Source organism: Myxine glutinosa, chromosome 6, assembly GCF_964187855.1.
Source record: "Myxine glutinosa chromosome 6, kmMyxGlut1.1, whole genome shotgun sequence".
Classification (NCBI taxonomy): Eukaryota; Metazoa; Chordata; class Myxini; order Myxiniformes; family Myxinidae; genus Myxine; species Myxine glutinosa.
The window spans coordinates 147,857,357-147,880,046 of record NC_136266.1 but is presented as its reverse complement, the minus strand read 5'-3'; the positions used below and the strand labels follow the sequence as shown (position 1 = coordinate 147,880,046).

The window sequence follows — 22,690 nt, the reverse complement described above, 5'->3', positions numbered from 1 at the left end:
AAGAATGACTAGACCTGATCCTGAAACGTTGGCCAAATCGTGCCACAGGTGTCCAATGAGGGAAATCACAACGACGACGGATGTAAGGGAAAGAAAGGCAAGGTAGGAAGAACAAATCTAATTTATTATTATTATTGACAAATCATCAAAATAACCAAGGAGAAAGAAGGATAAGAAAATAACGACAGAAAGGAGCCAGGAGACACAGTACAATTATTAGCTTATATATATCAGTCTTACTTAACCCCAAGGACAAGACAAAGACAGACAACGAGCACACTTACATGGGGAATGATGGCAGGAACGAATGCAGGAGGTGGATGGCTGGAGGGAGAGGGAGGTCCACGGAAACTGTGTACTGGTCGGGCCGGGAGCGGCAGCTCCGTTCCTCCGCGGCCACGGTCGGCACCGCCGTCAACGCCCAAGCTGCGGTCGTGCGAGCTGCTGCGGGACGAGCTCCGCCGGTCGAGTTAAAGCTGCCTGGTGGAGCCAACGCTGCTTGGTGGAGTCAAAGCTGCTGGGGGGGGGGGGGGTCTGGCATGACGGGTTCTCTCTCTCTTGAACACCTTTTAACTCTCTTGAACTCCCTCCCGTTTCTCTCGACTTCTTCCAAAGGCTTCCGCGTGCGTTTATATCACGCCTCGGGCGATCAAGCCGCCGGCCTCCAGGACACGCCCATCGGTGAGCTCGCCTCGGCCCTGATTGGTCGCGAGGGCTCACCGATCCCGCCCTTAGAGGAGGCGTTGGCAAGACCACGCCTTGTTCCCAGCGCTGGGCTGACTCCTCCCACCGTCTGCTCCGAGATGACCTCGTGGCTAATGGAGTCTTGCAGCGAAAAACCACCACCCCATAGCAGCGGCAGAATGCAGCAAACCGCTCAATGCAGTTGGCAATTGACGAAAGGGGAAGGTGAAGGGAATCTACCTTGTTTGAATTTGGTGCAATGGAGTGTTAATTAATGGAAGACAAGGCCTTAATCTAATACACATAATAAGGAGATAACTACTAAACAAGGAGGAAATCTATGATTGGCTACGTGTGGTATATGGAATAACTAACGGGAACGACCTTTGACCTTTATACACAACAAATGGAGGAAGGAGGGTGATATTTTACAATTACAATAACAAAACACAATTCTCGAATCCATAACAATATCGTTGTTTGAGTGCAGGAAGGTCGTATCTGCAATGGCTGTTTCATGTTATATTTTTGAAATGTGTGTAAGAAAGAATCCATAAACCATTAGCAATTGTTGCAATTTGCAGAAGACCATGACCCTTGACATGGTTCAAGTACTGCTGACCAAAAACAGAAAAAGTAAAGTGACAAAAGGCAGCTATTTAGTTATGACGTTCTTGCTTGCACATGACGATATTGTATCGTCATTTCAGTAGGTTACTAACTTTTTTTTCTGTGACATTCCTTATCTGGAAACGTACATCTTCTTATTATATGAGTTCAAAATTAAACCTCTTACCACCCTTCAAAAAAATTACTACCCTCTTAATTAACCCTCTTAATTGCGTTAAGACTACTGAGACCTTTCAGACCTTTGGTGACCCTCTAATTCCCCCAAGACTTTCAGACCACCAAGACCCCTGAAGACGCAAAATACCCTGAAGACCCAAAAGACCCTTAAATACCCCCAAAGAACCAAAACACCCCAAAGACTCTTAAAGACCCAGAGGAAACAAAAGCCCCTTAAGCCCCATAAAGCCCCTGAAGACCCAAATGGCCCTGAAGACCCAAAATACACTTAAAGGCCCAGAGGATCCAAAAGACCCTGAAGGCCCAAATGGCCCTGAAGACCCAAAGCACCATGAAGACCCAAAAGACACCGAAATGGTGAAAAATGCCTATCCCTCTGAAACGACGTGTGGTGAGGCACGCGGAGCTGTGCTTTTTGCAGCCACACTTTAGCAGTTCTCTACAGGCCTTGAATGCTCCAGACTGGCTTGCAGGTGCTGTCAGTTACAGTCCAACCAAAGCCCTCTGGTGCTGGAGCATTCTGTTGTGGCTGCAGACTGGTGGTCCAAATGCTTGCTTGGTACATGGCTCTGGTGTAATGCTGCAAAAGTGCAGCCTGTAATGGACAATCAGATGGATCGAGAATATTAATATTAACACAGTGAGACAGTCAGATATAACAAAGAATAAACCAGTTACCTTTGATGATCGTTGATTATAAGAGCTGTTCTCACCTGTGTTGGAGGAATGTTGTCCATTGTCCGTGCCTTTCTTGAGAAAAGGTCTTGTCTCTGCTTCGTGACACGTCACAAGTCTTGTTGTACAGATGACATGGCAATACCTCCAGTAGCTGGAATTCAGATGAGTTAACTTCCAGAGCTTTGAAAGGGTGCTGTGCCATGAAGAGGAAGGCGTCTGTGACTGCTGGAAATGATTTCCACGTCTCCCATGCTGATCGTTTGGCTTTTCCAAAGAACTGGGATGTCGTATCGGACTCTGTAAATGCCTGAAATACTGGCAGCCCTCTTGACTTGGACTTACCCGGGTTATGGCAAATGGTATTGATATTGTAGTATTGGAAGTTCTTTCCCATGCCAAATGCAACCCAGATACATGTGCCAGGGTGAAAAGCTAGAACAGTGGTTCTTAACCTTTTTAAAGGCGCCGAACCCGAACGAAACCCACCGAACACTCGCAGAACCCCTCAAATTTGACCAAAAAATTAAGAAGAATTGCATCTTAATGTGTTTTCTGTTCTTCTTTTCAGGAGGCGATCTGGGAAATGCGTGGTTTTGTTTTGACAGGGGCCACCCTCAAATCATTTTCGCATACAAGCCTGCTCCTTTTCTTTGTTTTAATGTCCACCAGTTTCGAAAACGCATGCTCACAGAGATGCGTTGTAACGAACAGCGTGAGGATCTCGAGGGCAATTTTATCGATGTGAGGATACCCTTCCATTTGGCGGCACCAAAACCTTGAGAGCGTTGTTGTGCTGAAGAGTTGTTGTTGAGTCTGGCTCTGCTGAAGTTCGATGAGGTCGTCGAGGTATTGGTCGTTGACATCTGCCGTTGCAACGTCGAAAGTAAACGGCTGCCGCACCCATGCTGGGTATTGCTCTTGGTCGGGGAAGTAGCCGTCGAATAACTTTCCCAGCTCATCCAAGTGCGTGGCAATCGCTTGCTTCAGTTCCCCCGGTACAGCAGTGCCTCCAACTTCAGACACATCTTTGATCCCCCTCACGCACTCGTCCAGGAGCGAAAAGTTCACGAAGTTGTCGTTCTTTGTTCGCCACCTCCACAACGGTAACTTCTTTTGGAAAGCGCTCGGCTTTTCTTCAGATTCGATGACATTCACTCCACCGCCCTGCATCTGGCAATTGAGATGATTGAGTGCGTCGAAGATGTCAGCCAAGTACGCCAAGGCGAGGATGAACTCTGACTCTTGGAAGTGCGTTGCATGGCAATGTGTTTTTTTTTTGGCTGGTGTTTTTTTTTTTTTTTTTTTTTTTTTTTTTTGTATACAAGATCGAGGCTCGTGAAAGAGCGAACATTAATCACACAGAAAGACAAACCGACACATAAAACATATAACATCGGGAGCGGTAGACAAGATGGGGAGAGAGGGGGAAGGACACAAACACAACATTTGAGAGCAGGGACCGAGAGACATGGAGACATCGAGAGATCTGAGAGAGGGCGAGGGCTTTGGGGGGGGGGGGCATGGGAAGGGGGCGGTGGGAGAGGTATAAAACATATGGACACTGCCAGGACTTCCAGGAAAGAAGTTGGAATTTCAAACAAGGTGGATCTGGGGTGAATTAGCGGGGGTAGAAAAGATCAAGGTTTTGGATGGGGGAAGATAACACATGGTGGTGAACAGCTGTTTTAAAGACCTGGAGGGAGGAGTGGGATTGAAGGGAGTGAGGGAGTTTGTTCCAGAGGCGGGAGAAAAGAGGAATGAAAGAGTGAAGGTGAGCAGAGAGCCGAGATTTCGGCAGTTTAACCATCAGAGGGTTGCTGGCAGATCTTGTGCGACCTGTAGGAATATTTGGGGGACAGAGCACAGAGAGAGCTGGGGGTGCAAGGCCGGAGAGGAGTCGGTAGAAGACAGAAAGACCACCTACCTGCCTGCGGTGAGTGAGTGAAAGGCCCTCAGAGATAGCTTCATCGCGGGAGATTCCAATAATTCTGAAAGCTTTGGTTTCAACAGCGTGAAGCCGAGCTAGGTGTGAGGCAGGAGCACCGGCCCATAGGGGAGAACAGTATTCCATTGAGTTGCGGATGAAAGCCTTGTATGTGGTGAGGAGCTCAGGTGTGCCGAGGAAAGACTTCGCACGACGGAGGATGCCCAGTCGGCGACTGGCTTTGGAGGCCAGCTTGGAAATGTGGTTTTCCCAAGAAAGATCATGGCAGATAGTGAGACCCAAAATCTTGAGCGACAGAACTTCTTGGAGGGGATTGTTGAGAAAGTAGATGGGAGGGTTGTCCAGTCGATCTTTTCGGAGAGACATAGTAAGAGTGTGAGATTTGTCAGGATTGAAAGACATGTTCCACTTGTTTGACCAGTCTGTGATTTTGTCCAGGTCTTCAGAGAGTGAGGAGGCAGCAGACTGCCGATCTGAGGGAAGAGGAATGGAGCGGCAGAGAGTGGAGTCATCAGCAAAGAGATAGAGAGGATTTTCGAGAGAGTCAGAGAGATCATTGATGAAGACCAGAAAAAGCATGGGGCCCAGAACACTGCCTTGGGGAACTCCAGCCTGAACAGGAAGAGGAGATGAGAGAAACCCATTCAGGGCCACACGTTGACGACGACTAGAGAGGAAGTCCGCCAGCCATGCGTGGAGATTTCCATGGATACCAAAGGAGGAGAGTTTGGTGAGCAGAGCGGGGTGCCAGACCGTGTCGAAGGCACGTGATATGTCGAGGGAGACAGCTCTAATTTCCTGTTTGGCATTGAGGACCTCCATCCATTGTTGAGACAGCAGAAGCAGCATGTCCAGAGTAGAGTGACCTGGTCTGAAACCAAATTGATGATCAGAGATCAAGCCATTGGAGAAGAGGAAAGATTTCATATCCGAAGCAATGATGGATTCCATGACTTTGCTGATAATTGGGAGAAGGCTGATTGGTCTGTAGTTGCTAGGATCTGTTTTTGCACCTTTTTTGTGCAAAGCGGTGATGTTGGCTGATTTCCAAGCAGATGGCAGTTGACCTTGAGCAAAAGAGAGGGTGAAGAGAACAGAGAGAGGGTGAGATAGAGCAGCAGAGCAGGATTTTAGGACCCGTGGGCTGATGCCGTCGGGTCCAGTTGCAGAATCAGAGTCGAGGGTTGACAGAAACTTTTCCACCTTGTCAGGAGGAAAGGACACGGAGTCCAGGAGCAGCAGGGTACGACTTGGTATGGTGGGTACAGAGAGGGATGGGTTTGGGACACAAGATTTAGAGGCAAACACAGAGTTGAGGCATTCAGCTTTTTCACGTGCGGAGTCAGCTGTGTAGCCGTTTGAGGTAAGGGAGGGGATGGAGGGGGAACAAACACCAGAAACGGATTTGACCAGACGCCACCAGGATTTGGAAGAGGGAGACAGATAAGAGAGTTCGGTCTTGAGAACGGAGAGATATTGTTTCCTGGCTCTCCTGAGGGTGGACACACACATGTTTCGGGCTTTGTGAAAGGAAATGAGATTTCCTTCCGTTGGATTTGCTTTCCAGGAGACGAAGGCAAGTTGTTTCTGGGCAACAGCCTCACCACAAGATTCCGTGTACCATGGACGGGAGGAAGGGTATGACAACTGAAGACGAGATGGGATAAATCTGTGCATGAGAGAGAGCAATTTACTTTGGAAGAATTCCCAGGATGAGTTGATGTCAGAGGTGGTAGAGATGGGAGACCAGTCCAGATGATTTATGGCTGCTTGAAGACCGTGCCAGTTGGCCTGAGTGAAATGCCAGGCTCGTCGACGCTGAGCAGGCTCCCTGAGGATGGTCAGAGAGATGTCCACGTTAACAAGGACATGATCAGATGATCCGATTGGAGCAGAAGAAGAGCAGCAGACATTTTCAGGGAAGTTAGTCATAACCAAGTCCAGAAGAGAAGATGTTCCGTTGACTGAGATCCGGGTCGGGAAATTGACAGATTGTGTCAGTCCCAGTGAGTCGCAGAAGTCCTTTGCTGAGGAGCCATGGCTGGTGAGAGAGGTACCCACACCCAGCCAACTGGCATGATGACAGTTGAAATCACCACATATGAGGAAGAGAGAGTTGGGATGAGTAGATAGAAGTTGGTCCATATTATCAGACAGTGAGATGTAGATGGAGTCATCACTGTTTGGTGGACGGTACAACACACATATGAACAAGAGGTGGGAGCGAAGGGGAAGCCGTAGCCAGAGGTATTCCTGGGGGTGAGGTGGAGAGAGTGCAGTGCATGGCGAGTGAGGAAGAGAGTTTTTGATAAAGATAGCAACCCCACCTCCAGGACGAGGCTCAGGTCTATCATACCGGAGGAGGGAGTAGCCCAGGAGAGATACTAAGGAATCAGAACATCATAAAGGAGGAAAGTTTCTGTTAAGCAGATCACATCTGGTTTGACAGAAGCAACCTGTATGGAGGGATCAGTTAAGTTTGAACGAAGGACCCGGATGTTTGAGGTCCATACCGCTGATAAAGAGGAAGGGGGAGCATCAGATACAGAACAGGGGAGAGGATGGGTAGGGTAAGATGTGGAAGAGGTAGGGAGAGCTGTTGAAGGTGTGTCAGAGAGTTCAGAATAGCTCGGAGAAAGGGAAGGATGGGGCGGACAAAAGGTTTGATGGTGATTGGGTGAGGTACAATGAGGTGTTATTTGAGGAGGGGGAAGAGCGAGGCAGAAGGTTGGGGGAGATGGAGGTGAGAGTTGGAAGGGGGAAGAAGTGGGGAGGATGCTTTGAGGAGGGGGAGTGAGAGGGGGGAAATTGAAAAGCAATGAGGGTGGGGAGATTTGAAGGGGAGGGGCGAGGGGGGAGTTTGGGAGGGAAGGGACAAGGGGAGGGATTTGAAAGGGATGGGGTATGGGGGAGATTTGGAGGGGAGGGGTGAGGGAGGAGTCTTGGAGGGGAGGGGCGAGGGGGCGTCTTGGCGGGGAGGGGTGAGGGGGTAGTTTAGGAGGGAGGGGGCAAGGGGGGAGATTTGAAAGGGATGGGTGATGGGGAAGATTTGGAGGGGAGGGGTGATGGGGAAGATTTGGAGGGGAGGGGTTATGGGGAAGATTTGGAGGGGAGGGGTGAGATTGGATTTTAGAAAGTGTACGATTTATGGGAAACGAACATTTATTGCAAAATGAGTTTCTTGTGACCTTCGAGTTAAAAACACGTTTAAGGACGCTGGATGGAGGATGGAATGCAGGAGAGTTTAGGGAATGTAGAAAAAAGGCACTATAAGAGATGGATATTTTTTTTGGGATGAATTGATTTGGTGAGCAAGTCGAAAGCAGCCTTTTAAAGAAGAAGAAGAAAAAGGTGTTATAATATATGACGGAATACATAACTTGAGGGGAAAGTGTAAGCATTGAAGGTTAATAACAGTGAAAACTATCTGGGGAAATGGGAGAAACACGTGGTCGAAGAAGGAACGAACGAATAAGAATGAATAAACGAATGAGAACAGAGAAGGAAATGTTTGTTTGTTTTTTTTGTTTGTTTTTTTTTTAGTTGAGATTTACACAAGGAAGTAGGCTATGGGTGAAAAGACTGGGAATACAGAGAACGAAAGTTATTGGATCACAAACGACGGACCGCTGAGAGAAAAACAAAGCCTCAAGGTTGTACAGTGTACACTATACAAGGCCTCAAGACACGACACGAATTAACACGATTTTCAATACAGGTATGAAAGATTTGCAACGAAAAATCTTCGTCGGGACACAATATACGTACAACACCATAAATAAATACAGTTTTAACGAAAATACAAATGGGAACAATCACTTAACTTCGATTTCAAATCGTTCGCGACGCGGCAAAGGCCTTGCTCGCGACGCGGCAAACAGACGATCAATTTATGAAAGATAAACACCGAGAAACAACCAAAGTTGCACACAATAACTTCAAACACCGAAGGATAAATACAGTTTCGACAAAATACAATTGTGAACAGATTTAGCTTCGAAAAACGTGGAGACCGTGTGGAGCTTCGAAAATCCCTGCCACTGTCTCCGAGATCTCGCGAGATCTCCAATCATGGATCTCCAATCAAGATCACACAGGATTCCCAGTCCATTTTGTACTGGGTTGAAAAGAGTGTGTTGATTATTTCAAATGTGCTATGATCTGGTTTACTCGGGCCAAAGGTGGCAATTTCAAAATTTAGTCAATAAATATAATATATGTTGTTGATGTTCTTCACAAACAAACAAACAAACAAAAAAAACCCTAAAATGCATTTGGTAGCCTGCCTGAGTTTTATTTTTTAGGGCTAGCTTTTGGACGTCTCCACCCAAGCCCATGTGTGTGAATATGGAGTGGATCGTGTGAATTAATTGGTGTGCGAGGGATCATGAGATGGCCGGTGTGTGAAAATTGTGTGCGCTTGTCTGTGAGGTGGCTTGCAAGCATGCATGTTTTGGGGATGTACCACGGTGCGAGAGTGGGCAAGGTGAAGGTTACGGGGTGGCGCGTATGTGTGTGACGTCTGCAGAGGTTCTGCATCGCGAGCAGTGGATGCAGAAAACATGAGCAGTGGATGCAGAGAACATGAGCAGTGGATGTAGAGATTTCCCCATAGGAAATCTGCTGAATGTCAGTGCGAAAATTTATATTGATTGGCAGGCTATGGATGGACTGCCGAACTTCTCCACAGAAGGGGGCTGACAGTGTATTCAGAAAGTATTCAGACCCTTTCACTTTTTTCACATTTTGTTATGTTGCAGCCTTATGCTGAAATCATTTAAATTCATTTTTCCCCTCATCAATCTGCACTCAATACCCCATAATGACAAAGAGAAAACAGGATTTGAGAAAGTTTTGCAAATTTATGAAAAAGAAAAAACTGAAATGTCACATTGACATAAGTATTCATTCCCTTTGCTATGACACTTGAAATTTAGCTCAGGTGCCTCCCATTTCTCTTGATCATCTTTGAGATGTTTCTACACCTTGATTGGAGTCCACCTGTGGTAAATTCAATTGATTGGACATGATTTGGAAAGGCACACACCTGTCTACATAAGGTCTCACAGCTGACAATGCATATCAGAGCAAAAACCAAGCCATGAGGTCGAAGGAACTGCCTGCAGAGTTCAGAGACAGGATTGTGTCGAGGCACAGATCTGGGGAAGCCGACGAATAAAAATTCTGCTGCATTGAAGGTTCCCAAGAGCACAGTGGCCTCCATAATTCTGAAATGGAAGAAGTTTGTAACAACCAGGACTCTTCCTGGAGCTGTCCGCCCGACCAAACTGAGCAATCGGGAGAGAATGGGCCTTGGTAAGAGAGGTGACCAAGAACCTGGTGGTCACTCTGGCTGAGCTTCCGAGATCCTGTGTGGAGATGGGAGAAACTTCCAGAAGGACAACCATCACACTCATCACATCACATCACAACCATCACAACACTCCACCGATCTGGGCTTTATGGCAGAGTGGCAAGACGGAAGCCTCTCCTCGGTGAAAGACACATGAAAGCCCGCTTGGAGTTTGCAAAAAAGCACCTAAAGTACTCTCAGACTGTGAGAAACAAGATTCTGTGAGAAACAAGAATTCACTCAGTAAATAGATTTTGTAAAGTTAACAAAACAAAAAAATTGTACGAGTTCTCCACATGCAGGTCAATGAAGCAATGCCCGACCCAGCTACAGAACAATGCCATGATTCCGCTGCCGCGGATCAAGAGATACTAGATACTGTCGTGAAAATGCGCGCAATGATAATGCAAAATAGGCGCCTGGTTGGAAAGCATCTTCGGAGGTTGGGAGGGACCAAGAATGGTTGCAGTGGAACTCCTCATCTCTGATCATCATTGTTATTGTATGCTTGAAAAGTTTTGATTTGTGTGTGTATCAGTAAGTTTTGCGATGCACGTACAGGTGAGCGACAGATGGTGGTCCAGGAACGAGAGGAGGATGAATGAGACACCCCTGTACGAGAGCAGTCACCTACTTACTTCCTCACAGCACCTCCTCACTACCTCGCCGCCTTGCCCTCAACCCTTGACGCTGATTTAGCTCAATCTTGCACAGCCGGCACAATAGACTTGCACAGCCGGCACAAAAGCTTTATGGCAGAGTGGCCAGACGGAAGCCAAACAGTTGAATCTTGGTTTCATCAGACCACAGAACCTTGTGTCCTTTAGGTGCTTTTTTGCAAACTCCAAGCGAGCTTTCATGTGTCTTTCACTGAGGAGAGGCTTCCGTCTGGCCACTCTGCCATAAAGCCCAGATCGGTGGAGTGTTGCAGTGATGGTTGTCCTTCTGGAAGTTTCTCCCATCTCCACACAGGATCTCTGGAGCTCAGCCAGAATGACCATCGGGTTCTTGGTCACCTCTCTTCCCAAGGCCCTTCTCCCCCGATTGCTCAGTTTGGCCGGGCGGCCAGCTCTCCTGGTTGTTCCAAACTTCTTCCATTTAAGAATTATGGAGGCCACTGTGCCTTCAATGCAGCAGAGATTTTTTTTTGTAGGCTTCCCCAGATCGGTGCCTTGACACAATCCTGTATCTGAGCTCTGCAGGCAGTTCCTTCGACCTCATGGCTTGGTTTTTGCTCTAATATGCATTGTCAGCTGTGAGACCTTATGTAGACAGGTGTGTGCCTTTCCAAATCATGTCCAATCAATTGAATTTACCACAGGTGGACTCCAATCAAGGTGCAGAAACATGTCAAAGATGATCAAGAGAAATGGGAGGCACCTGAGCTAAATTTCAAGTGTCATCGCAAAGGGTATGAATACTTATGTCAATGTGATATTTCAGGTTTTTCTTATTAATAAATTCGCAAAACTTTCTAAAATCCTGTTTTCTCTTTGTCATTATGGGGTATTAAGTGCAGATTGATGAGGGAAAAAGTGAATTTAAACGATTTCAGCATAAGGCTGCATCATGACAAAATGTGAAAAAAGTGAAGGGGTCTGAATACTTTCTGAATGCACTGTACCTAGGATTGAACATTGAGAACAGAAGCAGCTTAAAAGCTGGAATGCCAGAGCAATAGCTGCTGAGTGGACGTGCTCGGCACCCGAGGAGAAGCTGCCTGCCTGTTCATGCCATGGAGGGATCGCCCACCGAGATCAATTGTGTTGCCAGGTTTGGCTGTCTCAATCGGTGTCCGTAGTTGCTTAACATTCCGTTGGGTTGCGAGCCTATCCAAGGCATGGTGGCCTGCAGGTCCAGAGGTCGGGAGAGTCCGAGAAGTCCCACTCGTGACGCACCTGTCGTGGGAAAACTCTTTCCTCTCATGAGACCATACACAAGTTGGCTGAGTCGGCCATTTAAATATTTATTTCCAGTTTGCAAACACAATTGTAATACATCTTTAACATGAAAGTCATGGAGACAAGCACCTGAATGCGCTTCTCTGAGAATTCAGCTCTGAGAGCTTCTGTATATTTACTTTTTGAGGAGTGAGCGGGGAGAATAATGCTTAATATCTATGAAGTTTTGATGTGGTGAACATTCCTGTGAAATGCAATTTTAGCACATAATTTGACAACCTAAGGAATTGTTTGCCCTTCATAGCACAGACAGTATAATGTTACATTGGTTCTCATCCCCAGATAAATTGTCTCAATAATTCAGCTGTGCCATTCATTCTCAGTGTTTTCCAGTTTGGTTGGAATGTGTTTTTCTATATTGGGAGAGATCATGTTTCCTGCAACGGTGCAAATTAATTCCACATAGCTATCTATGTTGGTATACTGGGCTTGTGCTTTCTCTGACTGTCCTCTTTAACTTTCTTCTTTTATGATCCCAGCTCCAGACATGCAAGTTCCTCGTTCTCTTAAAGCAACTGACAGCTGCTCGTAGCCTGAGCCTGTTGTGAAGCGGTGGGGGGTGGGGGCGGGTGAAGGGGCTTGTCCCTTGCTCGAGGCTCTGCGGCACACCAGCTCGCCTGAATTTACTTCACTTTGTACAAAATGTAGTTTTCTGAACGATTCTAAAAAGTTTACAGAATTGTCTTCCACACACTCCAAACCCCACATATGCAACAAGATTTTCATTCTGTCTATCTGCTTGACAGTCAAATGAAATTGCAAATCATTCCAAAAAGGAAAATAACTTTTGATTCTGACATCATAAAGGACACAAACACCAGGCACAAATAACTAATGTAACATGTTAGATGGAGTGATGTAATAGACACTGTGCAACGTCAGTCAATTCCAGAAATTAAAAAAAAGAAAGAATTTTATACTCTTTATTTTATTTTAAATTGAATTAAATACTTGAGCACTGTTGAACACAAATCGCCTTCCTCTTATTTCCAATAACCTCCAGTTTATCAGTACTTGGACATGTTAAATAGGGTGGTGAATAAGGGTGATGTTGAAGAATGCTTTAATTGTGCTTCACATTCGGAATTTTTCTTTTTAACAATCTTTAAATATATTATTATATTTAAATTGAAGTATACATTGCATGGCGTAACATGTTCTATGAACTCTCGAGATTGTTGTCAATCTAATTTCCCTGCAAAAGACTGATGCTGATGTGTACACAGGTGATGTCTTTCCTGTAGATGTGGAAGGCAGACAACACAACGATTCATCTGTCACAGAAGATGCAAAATGTGCTTCTCAAAAGGAAGGTTCAGATGATATTCACACGACAAACGGAAGTGCTTCCTGTTTTGCAACTGGTGAGTGGAAATGTAAAAAACGAACATACAATCTTTTGTGTTGAGAAAATATATAAATTTTGGAAAACTGTAAAACATTTTGATTTTGACCAAAAATAAGAAAATGTTGTGTTCTTTGTTTCTGTAGAACAATCAAGAAGTAATATGGGACAAATAAGGTCCAGTCACAGCTTGACAGTGAGGAAGAAGACTTTTTTGAAGAAACAATCACGAGCTCAAGAGTCGCTTCCAATAAAATACAAGTGCGTGTCTGGGCCTCGCAACAACAACATCAATGTTAAATTAAACAAACACAAAAAGGTTCAAGAAAGGGTAATACATCAAAAGTGTAATGTGTGCAGATTGGATTTTGCTTCAATGAGTAACATGAAAATACACAGGAGGATGCACACTGGAAAACGCCCCTTCAGGTGCTCTGTCTGTGACAAAGATTTCTCGCAAAAAGGCAGTTTGAAATTACATCTGATGATCCATACAGGAGAGCGCCCTCACAAATGCTCGATATGTGACAAAGGTTTCTCTCAAAAAGGCCATTTGAAATCACATATGATGGTCCATGCAGGAGAGCGCCCTCAGAAATGCTCGATATGTGATAAAGGTTTCTCTCGTAACCACCATTTGAAATCACATATGATGGTCCATACAGGACAGGCACCTCACAAATGCTCGATATGTCATAAACGTTTCTCTCATAACCACAATTTGAAATCACATATGATGGTCCATACAGGAGAACGACCTTACAAATGCTCGATATGTGATCAACGTTTCTCTCATAACCACAATTTGAAATCACATATGATGGTTCATACAGGAAAGCATCCTCACAAATGCTCGATATGTGATAAAGGTTTCTCTGAAAGATGCAATTTAAAATTACATATGAGGATCCATATGGGACAGCGTCAATACGAATGCTCGATATGTGATAAGGGTTTCTCTCGAAAAGGCCATTTGAAAATGCATACGAGAATCCATACAGGAGAGCGACCGCACAAATGCTTGATATGTGATAAAGATTTCTCTGAAAAATACCGTTTGAAAAGCCACATGTTGGTCCATGCAGGAGAGCATCCTCACAAATGCTCGATATGTGATAAAGGTTTCTCTGAAAGATGCAATTTAAAATTACATATGAGGATCCATACAGGAGATCGTCCTTACGAATGCTCGATATGTGATAAACGTTTCTCTCAAAACGGCAATTTGAAATCACATATGATGATACATACAGGGGAACGTCCTCACAAATGCTCGATATGCGATAAAGGTTTCTCTGAAAGATGCAATTTAAAATTACATATGAGGATCCATATGGGACAGCGTCAATACGAATGCTCGATATGTGATAAGGGTTTCTCTCGAAAAGGCCATTTGAAAATGCATACGAGAATCCATACAGGAGAGCGACCGCACAAATGCTCGATATGTGACAAAGGTTTCTCTCAAAAAGGAAGTTTGAAATTACATATGATTGTCCATACAGGAGAGTATCCTCACAAATGCTCGATATGTGAGAAAGGTTTTTCTCAAAAAGGCAATTTGAAAACGCATATGATGATCCACACAGAAGAACTGAAATCTGAAATACCACAATCTGATAAATTGGGTCAAGGGGATTTTTCAATCCTTAAGGCCACCAAGACCCTTAAAATCCCAAAATACCCCAAAGACCTTGAAGACCCAAAATACCACAAAGACTGTAAAGACCCTGACAATCCCAAAATATAACAACAACAACAACGCATTTTGAGGCCATTTTCCCTGCAAGAGCCTTAGGTACCCCATGACAATCTTCTCCATTTTGCCCTATTTTCTGCATCTCCCCTCATTAACCCCCTTGCCCGCATTTCTTCTTCCACCATCTTGAGCCAAGTCTTTCTCGGTCTTCCCCGTCCTCCACTTCCTTCTACATTCATTTCCATCATTCTTCTCAACCAGTCACTTTCATCCTTCCTCAACACTTTTTTTTTTTTTTTTTTTTGGGGTATACTGAATCGAGGCTCGAGGTTTCGGAGCACCGAAGCCTACACTTACTGGCCTGCTCAATGCATACGAACACCGGAAAGGAGACTAAGCTTACATTTAATAAGAAATAACTGAACTAAAGCGAGGCTACATGTTGTGGTGCAACTACCTACGAGGGGGGTTATCCTCTATTTGCAAAACCGCTACGGTATATATACAATCAGAGCACAAAATATATTTGGCCGACCTCCCCCACCATCACCTCCAGCACCGTCCACCCCATTCCCCTTTCACCTTTCCCCCACTGAAATCTGAAATACCACAATCTGATAAATTGGGTCAAGGGGATTTTTCAATCCTTAAGGCCACCAAGACCCCTAAAATCCCAAAATACCCCAAAGACCTTGAAGACCCAAATCCTCTATTTGCCTCTATCCTCTATTTGCCTCTATGCCTCTATCCTCCTCTATCCTCTATCTACAAATCCTCTATCCTCTATTTGCAAAACCGCAACAGTATCTATCTATAATTCCAGTAATCTCTGTGTGTGTGTCTGTGTGTGTGTCTGTATGCGACCGCTGTTTCTCGACAACTACCGGTCCGATATACTTGAAACTTGCCAGGTATATTGCTGGGGACCCGAGGATGTGCCTTTTCAAGGTTTTAAATTAATCGGACAAGTAGTTACCGAGCTATGGCGATTTCTTTACCAAACTCCGCAAGCCGTTCGCTTTGGACCAAACCATTTCATGTAAATAGAGGGGGGGGATTGTCACCGTACTCGCAAGCCGTTCGCTTTGGACCAAACCATTCCATGTAAATAGAGGGGGGGGGGGGGATTGTCACCGTACTCGCAAGCCGTTCGCTTTGGACCAAACCATTTCATGTAAATAGAGGGGGGGGATTGTCACCGTACTCGCAAGCCGTCCGCTTTGGCTTTGCGAATGGACCAAACCATTTCATGTAAATAGAGGGGGGGGATATAATTTTGTACGGGCATGCCCTAGTATATACAATCAGAGCACAAAATATATTTGGCCGACCTTCCCCACCATCACCTCCAGCACCGTCCACCCCATTCCCTTTTCACCTTTCCCCCACGACCACCAATAAACCATCGCCACCACTAACCCCCATCCACCTTTCCCGCCATCCCTCACTTCCTGAGAAAGCAGGCATGGTCAAAGGTGCCCATCCTGCTGAGGTGACGTGTTCTCATAACAGAGGATTGTTGAAACATTGATGCCAAAAACTCAAATGGTAACAAAACTCAATCTCTCAACCTGATCTTGGATCTCATCGTGCTTCTTTCAGGGCCTTTCTTCCGTTGCCAGTTTGTAATTCTTGTCTCTGTCCTTGCCATGTATCCAGCCAAGTTCCATTTGAGGTTTTTGATTGTGACCAGTGTTTAGAATATTTTTTTCCCATCTGATTTAGTTGTTTTTCTTGTCCCTTTTTGGTTATGCTCAGATGGCATCTTCCATGGCAGTTTGGACATCAATTTTTATTTAATCTTTGCTGTAGTCCATGTTTTATTGCCATGTGTGATATTGGGTGAACACCCTTGTTGGAAAATTGTTTATCAGACTTCACAATAAAGAGAGGTCCTCAAAGCACAAATGCACTGTCTGTGTCATTGTGAACTCGCCGGAGTACCCGGCATTGTGGGGTGGGGGGGGGGGTTGTCGGGTGTGGGACGGAAAGGCGGAGATAGAAGAAGAGGGGGGAGGTAGAAGGGGAGAGGAAGGGAGTGGGTGTGAGGGGAGGAGGGGAAAGATATACTACATGCACATGTTTTTTGTGGGGGGGGGGGGTTTGTCGTTTGTCGTTCCCTCTGTGAGCAATCCGGTGTCCATTATGGCAACGCACTCATGTAGACACTCAGATAGGTCCCTTGGTGCACACATTAATTCATTCCCCTCCGCCACAAAAAGACTTCCAGGAAAGATCAGCAGGAAGCGGCCGCGTACAATGCCGGCATGGGCGTCAAACATCGTGCAAGGCAGGCTATAGCCATGCCCAGGGAATGTGTGATTGGTTGGTGGAAGGGAGCGGCGCACTGATTGGCCACCGACCGTGGACACCTCGGCCAATCAGTGCGAAAGGCGTGAACACTCGGCCAATCAGGGCGGAAAGCACCAAAACATTACTTAAAAGCAGGCCGATAGTTGGAGAACAAGCGCCGGTGACGTGAAAAGGCAGAAAAGATCACAAAGAGCGGAGGGACTGATTGGAACTCGCCAGAATTGACGTCAGACCACGGGAGACAAAACTGGTGGTTCGCGGGCATTTTTCGCTCTGGGTTCTGTGCGGGTGCTTGTGCTTCGGTGTGTTCGGTCATCGGCTTCCCTGGTCATCTTCCCTGCGTTCTTGCCTGGTTCTCCCCTGGTGGTCGTTTCTTTCTTATTCCCTGCGTGCTTCCCTGGTGGTCGTTGGCGTCTTCCCTGAGTTATTTGTGGTGTTCTTGTCGTGGTGCTTGGAGCGAGGCGTGGTGCTACGAGCAGACGGGACCTCATGTGCGATTGACGCCACAGGCGTGAGCGAGGCGGACGGAGGCCTGCTTCGCGCCAACATTGGAGCCGGACGGAGCCTGACCGACATCGCACATGGACAGATAAGCCCGCACCCACAGACGCACATAACGAACGTTTTATTTTGTTGATTCCTCCTTTGTCCTGTTGTTAAGTCTGGTGTGGGGACGTCCCAATCCGTCGCGTCCATTGTTCTCGGGCTCCGTATTATAAACCTGTTTCTTTTTGTACATTTTACCCCGGATTCCTGTTTCAGTTCATTTCCTCCAGGATCGGAGCTGCCGTCGGGTCGCTACAGGTAAGGGCTTGCCGCTTCTTCCTCTTCCTTCTTCCTTCCGTGCTTTTATAGTCGAATCCGTCATCGATCGTCGCCTCCAGTTAAAGCCGTTTGGTCATCCGCGATCCTACGGTATTAACCGAGGGATTCGCAAGACAATATCTGCACCAAGTTTGAAATAGATCACTTTAATCACTCAAGTTATCGGCCTATTATCGACTTTGAACTTTGACTTCGTAACTCCAAAAATTTAATCAGTTAATCTTTATATTATTATACATATGTGCACGAAGTTTGAATTACATCACTTCAGCTGTTCTCAAGTAAAAGTCCCATTACACTTTGACGTTTGACCCCAAAGTCTCATGAGTTTATCTTTACATCATTATACTTATTATACATAATATACATAACATTATACAATATACCTTCACGAAGTTTGAATTAAATCACTTCAGCCGTTCTAAAGTTATGAACCATAACAGACTTTGACCTTTGATCTCTTGGCCCGAAATTATAATCGGGTAATATTTACGTCATAATGCATACCTTTATGGAGTTTGAATTGGATAACTTCAGCCGTTCTGAAGAAATAAACCTATTTGGAATTTTTCCTTTGACCTTTGAACTTTGTCCCCAAAATCTAATCAGTTAATCTTCACATCATTATACATACCTGTTCAAAGTTTGAATTGGATCATTTCATCTGTTCTCAAGTAATAGACCTACAACAGAGTTGACCTTTGACCTCTTGGCATCGAATTCTAATCAGTTAATCTTTACATCATAACACATACCTGTGCCAAGTTTAATTTTGATCACTTCAGCCGTTCTCAAGTTATAGACCTATTACGAACTTTGACCTTTGATCTCTTGACCACAAAATCTAATCAGTTAATCTTTACATTATTATACACAAGTGCACCAAATTTGGTCAGAATCCCATCAATGGTTCACAAGTTATCGCGGTAACAGGATTTTACCTAACATGACCTCTGACCTTTTTCTTTTTACCTCGTTACCCCAAAATCTAATCAGTTCATCTTCACCTCCTCATCTTCATCTTCACCATACATACCTGCACCAAGTTTGACGAAGAACCCTTCAGCCATTCTCAAGTTATCGTGGTGACGAAAACCTATCATGGCACAGACGAATGGACACGAACAACCTGAAAACATAATGCCTCTGGGGACCTCGTCAACGGAGGCATAAAACATGGCGGCATCACCCCTGGCAATCACCTGGTCGAATAAACAGTATACTGCACCGACTAAGGGTATTTTAAACCAATTTAAATGGTTGCTGGACGATGGGGCAGCATGTGGAATCATACTAATGATTACGTTTTTGGGGGTAGGTAATGAAATACCTTAGTCAAGGTGGGATTGTATCGGGTCGTGTGCTCTAACTGTCAATAAGAACAAGTAACCTTTCTGTAATTCAGGCCTGGATGTCCGTGGAAGCGTTATATGTCTCCATGCGAGGGGTCGAACTATGCTCATTAGTTAAGGTATTCGGGTAAATTCCCTGTGTGCAGTCGCCTCTATTTTTCCCTTCGTTCTTATAACACTTACACCACCAGCCAGGCGATCAGCGCCTCAATTAAATAAAGCGATCTCCAGCCGGATCTGGACATTACTACGACACCATTGTGGTAAATTTAATCTATATATATATGAAACACAGTTTGTGTTACCTATAGACTCCTAAACGGAGAGGCTCACGTACTTGATATTTGGCATAGACATGGCCATTGATCCTGGGAAGGACATGGCCTACCTAAAAATATTTGATGAGATCCATATTTTTTATTTATATTTACTTCAGCGCATTTCAGCGAGGACCATTATACACGGAATCTCAACCTGTGCCAGAGCAGCTCGCTGATTCGCTCAGAGCGATCACGTGATGTTCCATCCTCGCCGCCAGACCACTGAACTAAAAATATATAGAATGACAATTGCCATTCACACCACACAGGTGGAGATGTAGCTACCAGGCACCATCTTGGTTGGCACTCGATGCTGGGCGATGGTGATTTCCGTCACGTGTTTGCACGTAATTCAGAGCGAAAAGCCATTGCGTTTTTTCACCTTTTGTGCGATTGTGTTTTTGTCGATTTTGTGCGATATGAATTAAACGTCTTTGAAGCAGCTGTGAAACGTCTTTCCACAACCCTTCCGTAACCGATTGAAGCAGTTTATTGCCGCACAAAATGGCATTTTAACAGTTGTCTGGCTTTTAAAATCTGGGACACGTTCACAACAAACAAGATCCGCGAAGCGAGTTGGTCGAGTCGTGCTAACCAAGATGGCGACACAGCGGCTACACTTTTCACCGAGTATGAGCGTTCTATATATTTTCAATTCAGTGTGCCAGACTCCCTCACGTACTTGGCATAGACATGGCCATTGGGCCTGGGAAGGACGTGGCCTACCTAAAAATGACCTCCGATGACGAGATCCATATTTTTTATTCATATTTAACTTAGCACATTTCAGCGAGGAATATTATACACTGAATCTCAGCCTGTGCTGCAACGTCATTGTTGACTGGCCCTCCCCATCCCCCTACCCCCCTTACCCCCTCCTCCCCTTTCCCTCAACGACAACAATAATAGTACATGGAAACAAGAATGTTTACAGTGGATGAAAACCACAACAACGGAAGTGACGAATCCGTAAATCCTATTTTTCCTCCTCCCCTCTGACCCTGTCCTGACCTCTCACGCTTTGATCTTCAACGATGAAATAGCCGTGTAAAAGTAAAGTTGAGATTCTCATTCTCACTTGCCTGCATTGGATGTTGCGTACAGATATTCCTGCTTGGAGATTTTTGTCTCAGGATTTTGAATATGTGTTTCTTTGTTTTGGCGATTTCTTTTTGTAACCTCAAAGTGAGATCTCGCACGTTTCATTAAAAAATCAGTGGATTGGCTTCTGAACAGTTTGGGCAATTAATTTTTTTGAGTTCTGTCAATCATTCAAGACAATTAATTAATCCCTGAACACACTCACTCACTCACTGACTTACTCACTGACTAACTCACTCACTGACTGATGTACTCACTTACTCACTCACTCAGTCCCTTACGGAATGACACTGTCACACTCAATCACTTGCCGACGGAGACTGCTCGATCAATAAGTTTGCCGGACTAAAGTCCAGGTGAGTTAAAAACGAGTTTCTTCCGTGGTAAAAAGTCAGACAAGTTTTCGGAATCCTTTTTAACACAACACAAATGTCAGGACATATGGGCATGGTGGGGAGTGACATTTATTTTATATCAATAAATTATAAATAAAAAAAGGGGAATATCAATTCATTATAAAAGGGGAAATATCATTTCATAATCATCATTTCCATCTAAAATTGACTGTGACGTCACATAATGTCGGATATGATTTTACTTTGATCATTTCACAGGGAATCACATGGATTCACTGGATTATTGGATTCAATTAAACTTGTGTTATAATGGTAATATGCAGTGTATTATGGAAATATACAATGTACAATGCAAGGATACTTGATGCATGCATACACGTCATGGGATGTGACGTGACACGGGGTGGAGTCGAGCGTGTTAAGCTGGTGGTGAAGGATGTGTTGTCAGCTCTCAGCACGGCCTTATTATCTGATACCCGAGTTGTGACTGTTTTGCTTTATACTGAAACCAGTAGGCGTACTCGGGGGGGGGGGGGGGGGAGGAGGAGGGAAGAGAGGGAGGTGTGAGAAAGGGAGGGCGAGGTGAGGTGAGGGGAGAGGGAGTAGCCAATGAACATTGTCCTGTCCGCAGCCGATGAACACCAGCCTTGGATGAATAGCCGAACAGTCCTTAATTCCGAGGCGAGTCGCCGAAGATGATGGTTATTTTTATGGCACGCATGGGATGGAAGGCGCTTACCTGAACGGAAGCACACGGGTTTATTCCCGACAACAGTTTTATTCCCACAACAAATAAACGAACACAACAAATAAAAAAATGCCACAATGAATTTCATGAAATTTAATCAGAGAAGAAAATTAATGTTGAGGTAAAATAATATTTTCTCCTGTGAGACGTCTCCATTCGGTCACAAATACAACACACAGGGGAAAGATAAATTCAAAATGTTCCTTTAGCTGGCTGGTACTCAGCTTTGGGCCCAAATAACCTTTCGGAGCTTGGTGGTCGTGAACCTTGAAGCCACCACGTGGGAAGCACACAAAATGGAGTGGAGTGGCCTGCCGGTTACGAACTTTTGGAGGTGGGATTTAGTTCGGGAACCTGTTTGCTTGGCCTTTGTTGGCGGGAGTTGTTGTTTAAACGGAAGTTTTTTTATGGCCGGTGATGAACCTCTGAAAGTTTGACAAAGACCTGTTCAGAAATCTCTGAGAAAAATGGTGACACACACATACACACCTACACACACACACACACACACACCAATGGCTCTCATATATGCTGTCATAAACACTTGAGCCTCCGCTGTTGTGGAATCCTGGAAAGCACCCAACTCGACATGGTGTCAGAAGTGTTGAAACAGCGGAGTTTTGACGAAACCAAGTCAGCATGGGAAAAGAAGATGGACAGCGGGAAGCATCATCAAGCACCACTTTCTCCATCCAATCTCCGGAGCTATTTGACGTCTCAAAACCACAAAAATGGGATAAATGGATCCGAAGGTTCGAGAGATTCCGACTGGCCAACAATCTGCATACTTTGTCGCAGGAAATCCAGGTGAACACATTGGTGTGTGTCCTGTATGGGGGACGAAGCAGATGATGTCCTGAGAGAACAGAGCTTGGATGAGAATGAAGGGCTGCCGTACAGCGTCGTGAAAGAGCTTTTACAGGTTTTTCTTGCTAAGGAAAAGCGTAATCTACGAGAGGGCCAGATTTAATCAGAGACAGCAACAGGTCACTGAACCAGAAGCCTCGTTTGTTACATCCTTACATGCACCAGCCGAAAACTGCAATTATGGGCCACTTCATGGTGAGCTCATCAGGGATAGATTGTTGGTTGGTCTGAGAGAGTACGCTGTCGGAAAGAATGCAGTTGGACAAGGATCTAACCTTTGCTAAAGCCATAAACATGGCGAGGCAATCGGAGGAGATAAAACGACAGCAGACAGAT

At 45.2% G+C, this 22,690-nt stretch overlaps 1 protein-coding gene across 4 annotated transcripts in view; it reads left to right on the top strand.

Moving 5' to 3' along the window:
* The window catches only part of LOC137416930 (uncharacterized), a 59,556-nt gene extending 43,176 nt beyond the window's left edge, over window positions 1-16,380 (top strand). For 2 of the 4 annotated variants that reach the window (XM_068102624.2, XM_068102626.2), the window contains exons 3-4: window positions 12,655-12,792; window positions 12,920-16,380. In XM_068102624.2, coding sequence (XP_067958725.2) covers window positions 12,655-12,792; window positions 12,920-14,523 — 1,742 coding nt within the window. In that variant the 3' untranslated portion in view covers window positions 14,524-16,380. Of the gene's footprint in view, window positions 1-792; window positions 910-12,654; window positions 12,793-12,919 lie in introns of those variants that run through there. The other 2 variants (XM_078780694.1, XM_068102625.2) reach the window with 2 other exon arrangements.
* The last annotated feature ends 6,310 nt before the right edge of the window (window positions 16,381-22,690 follow it).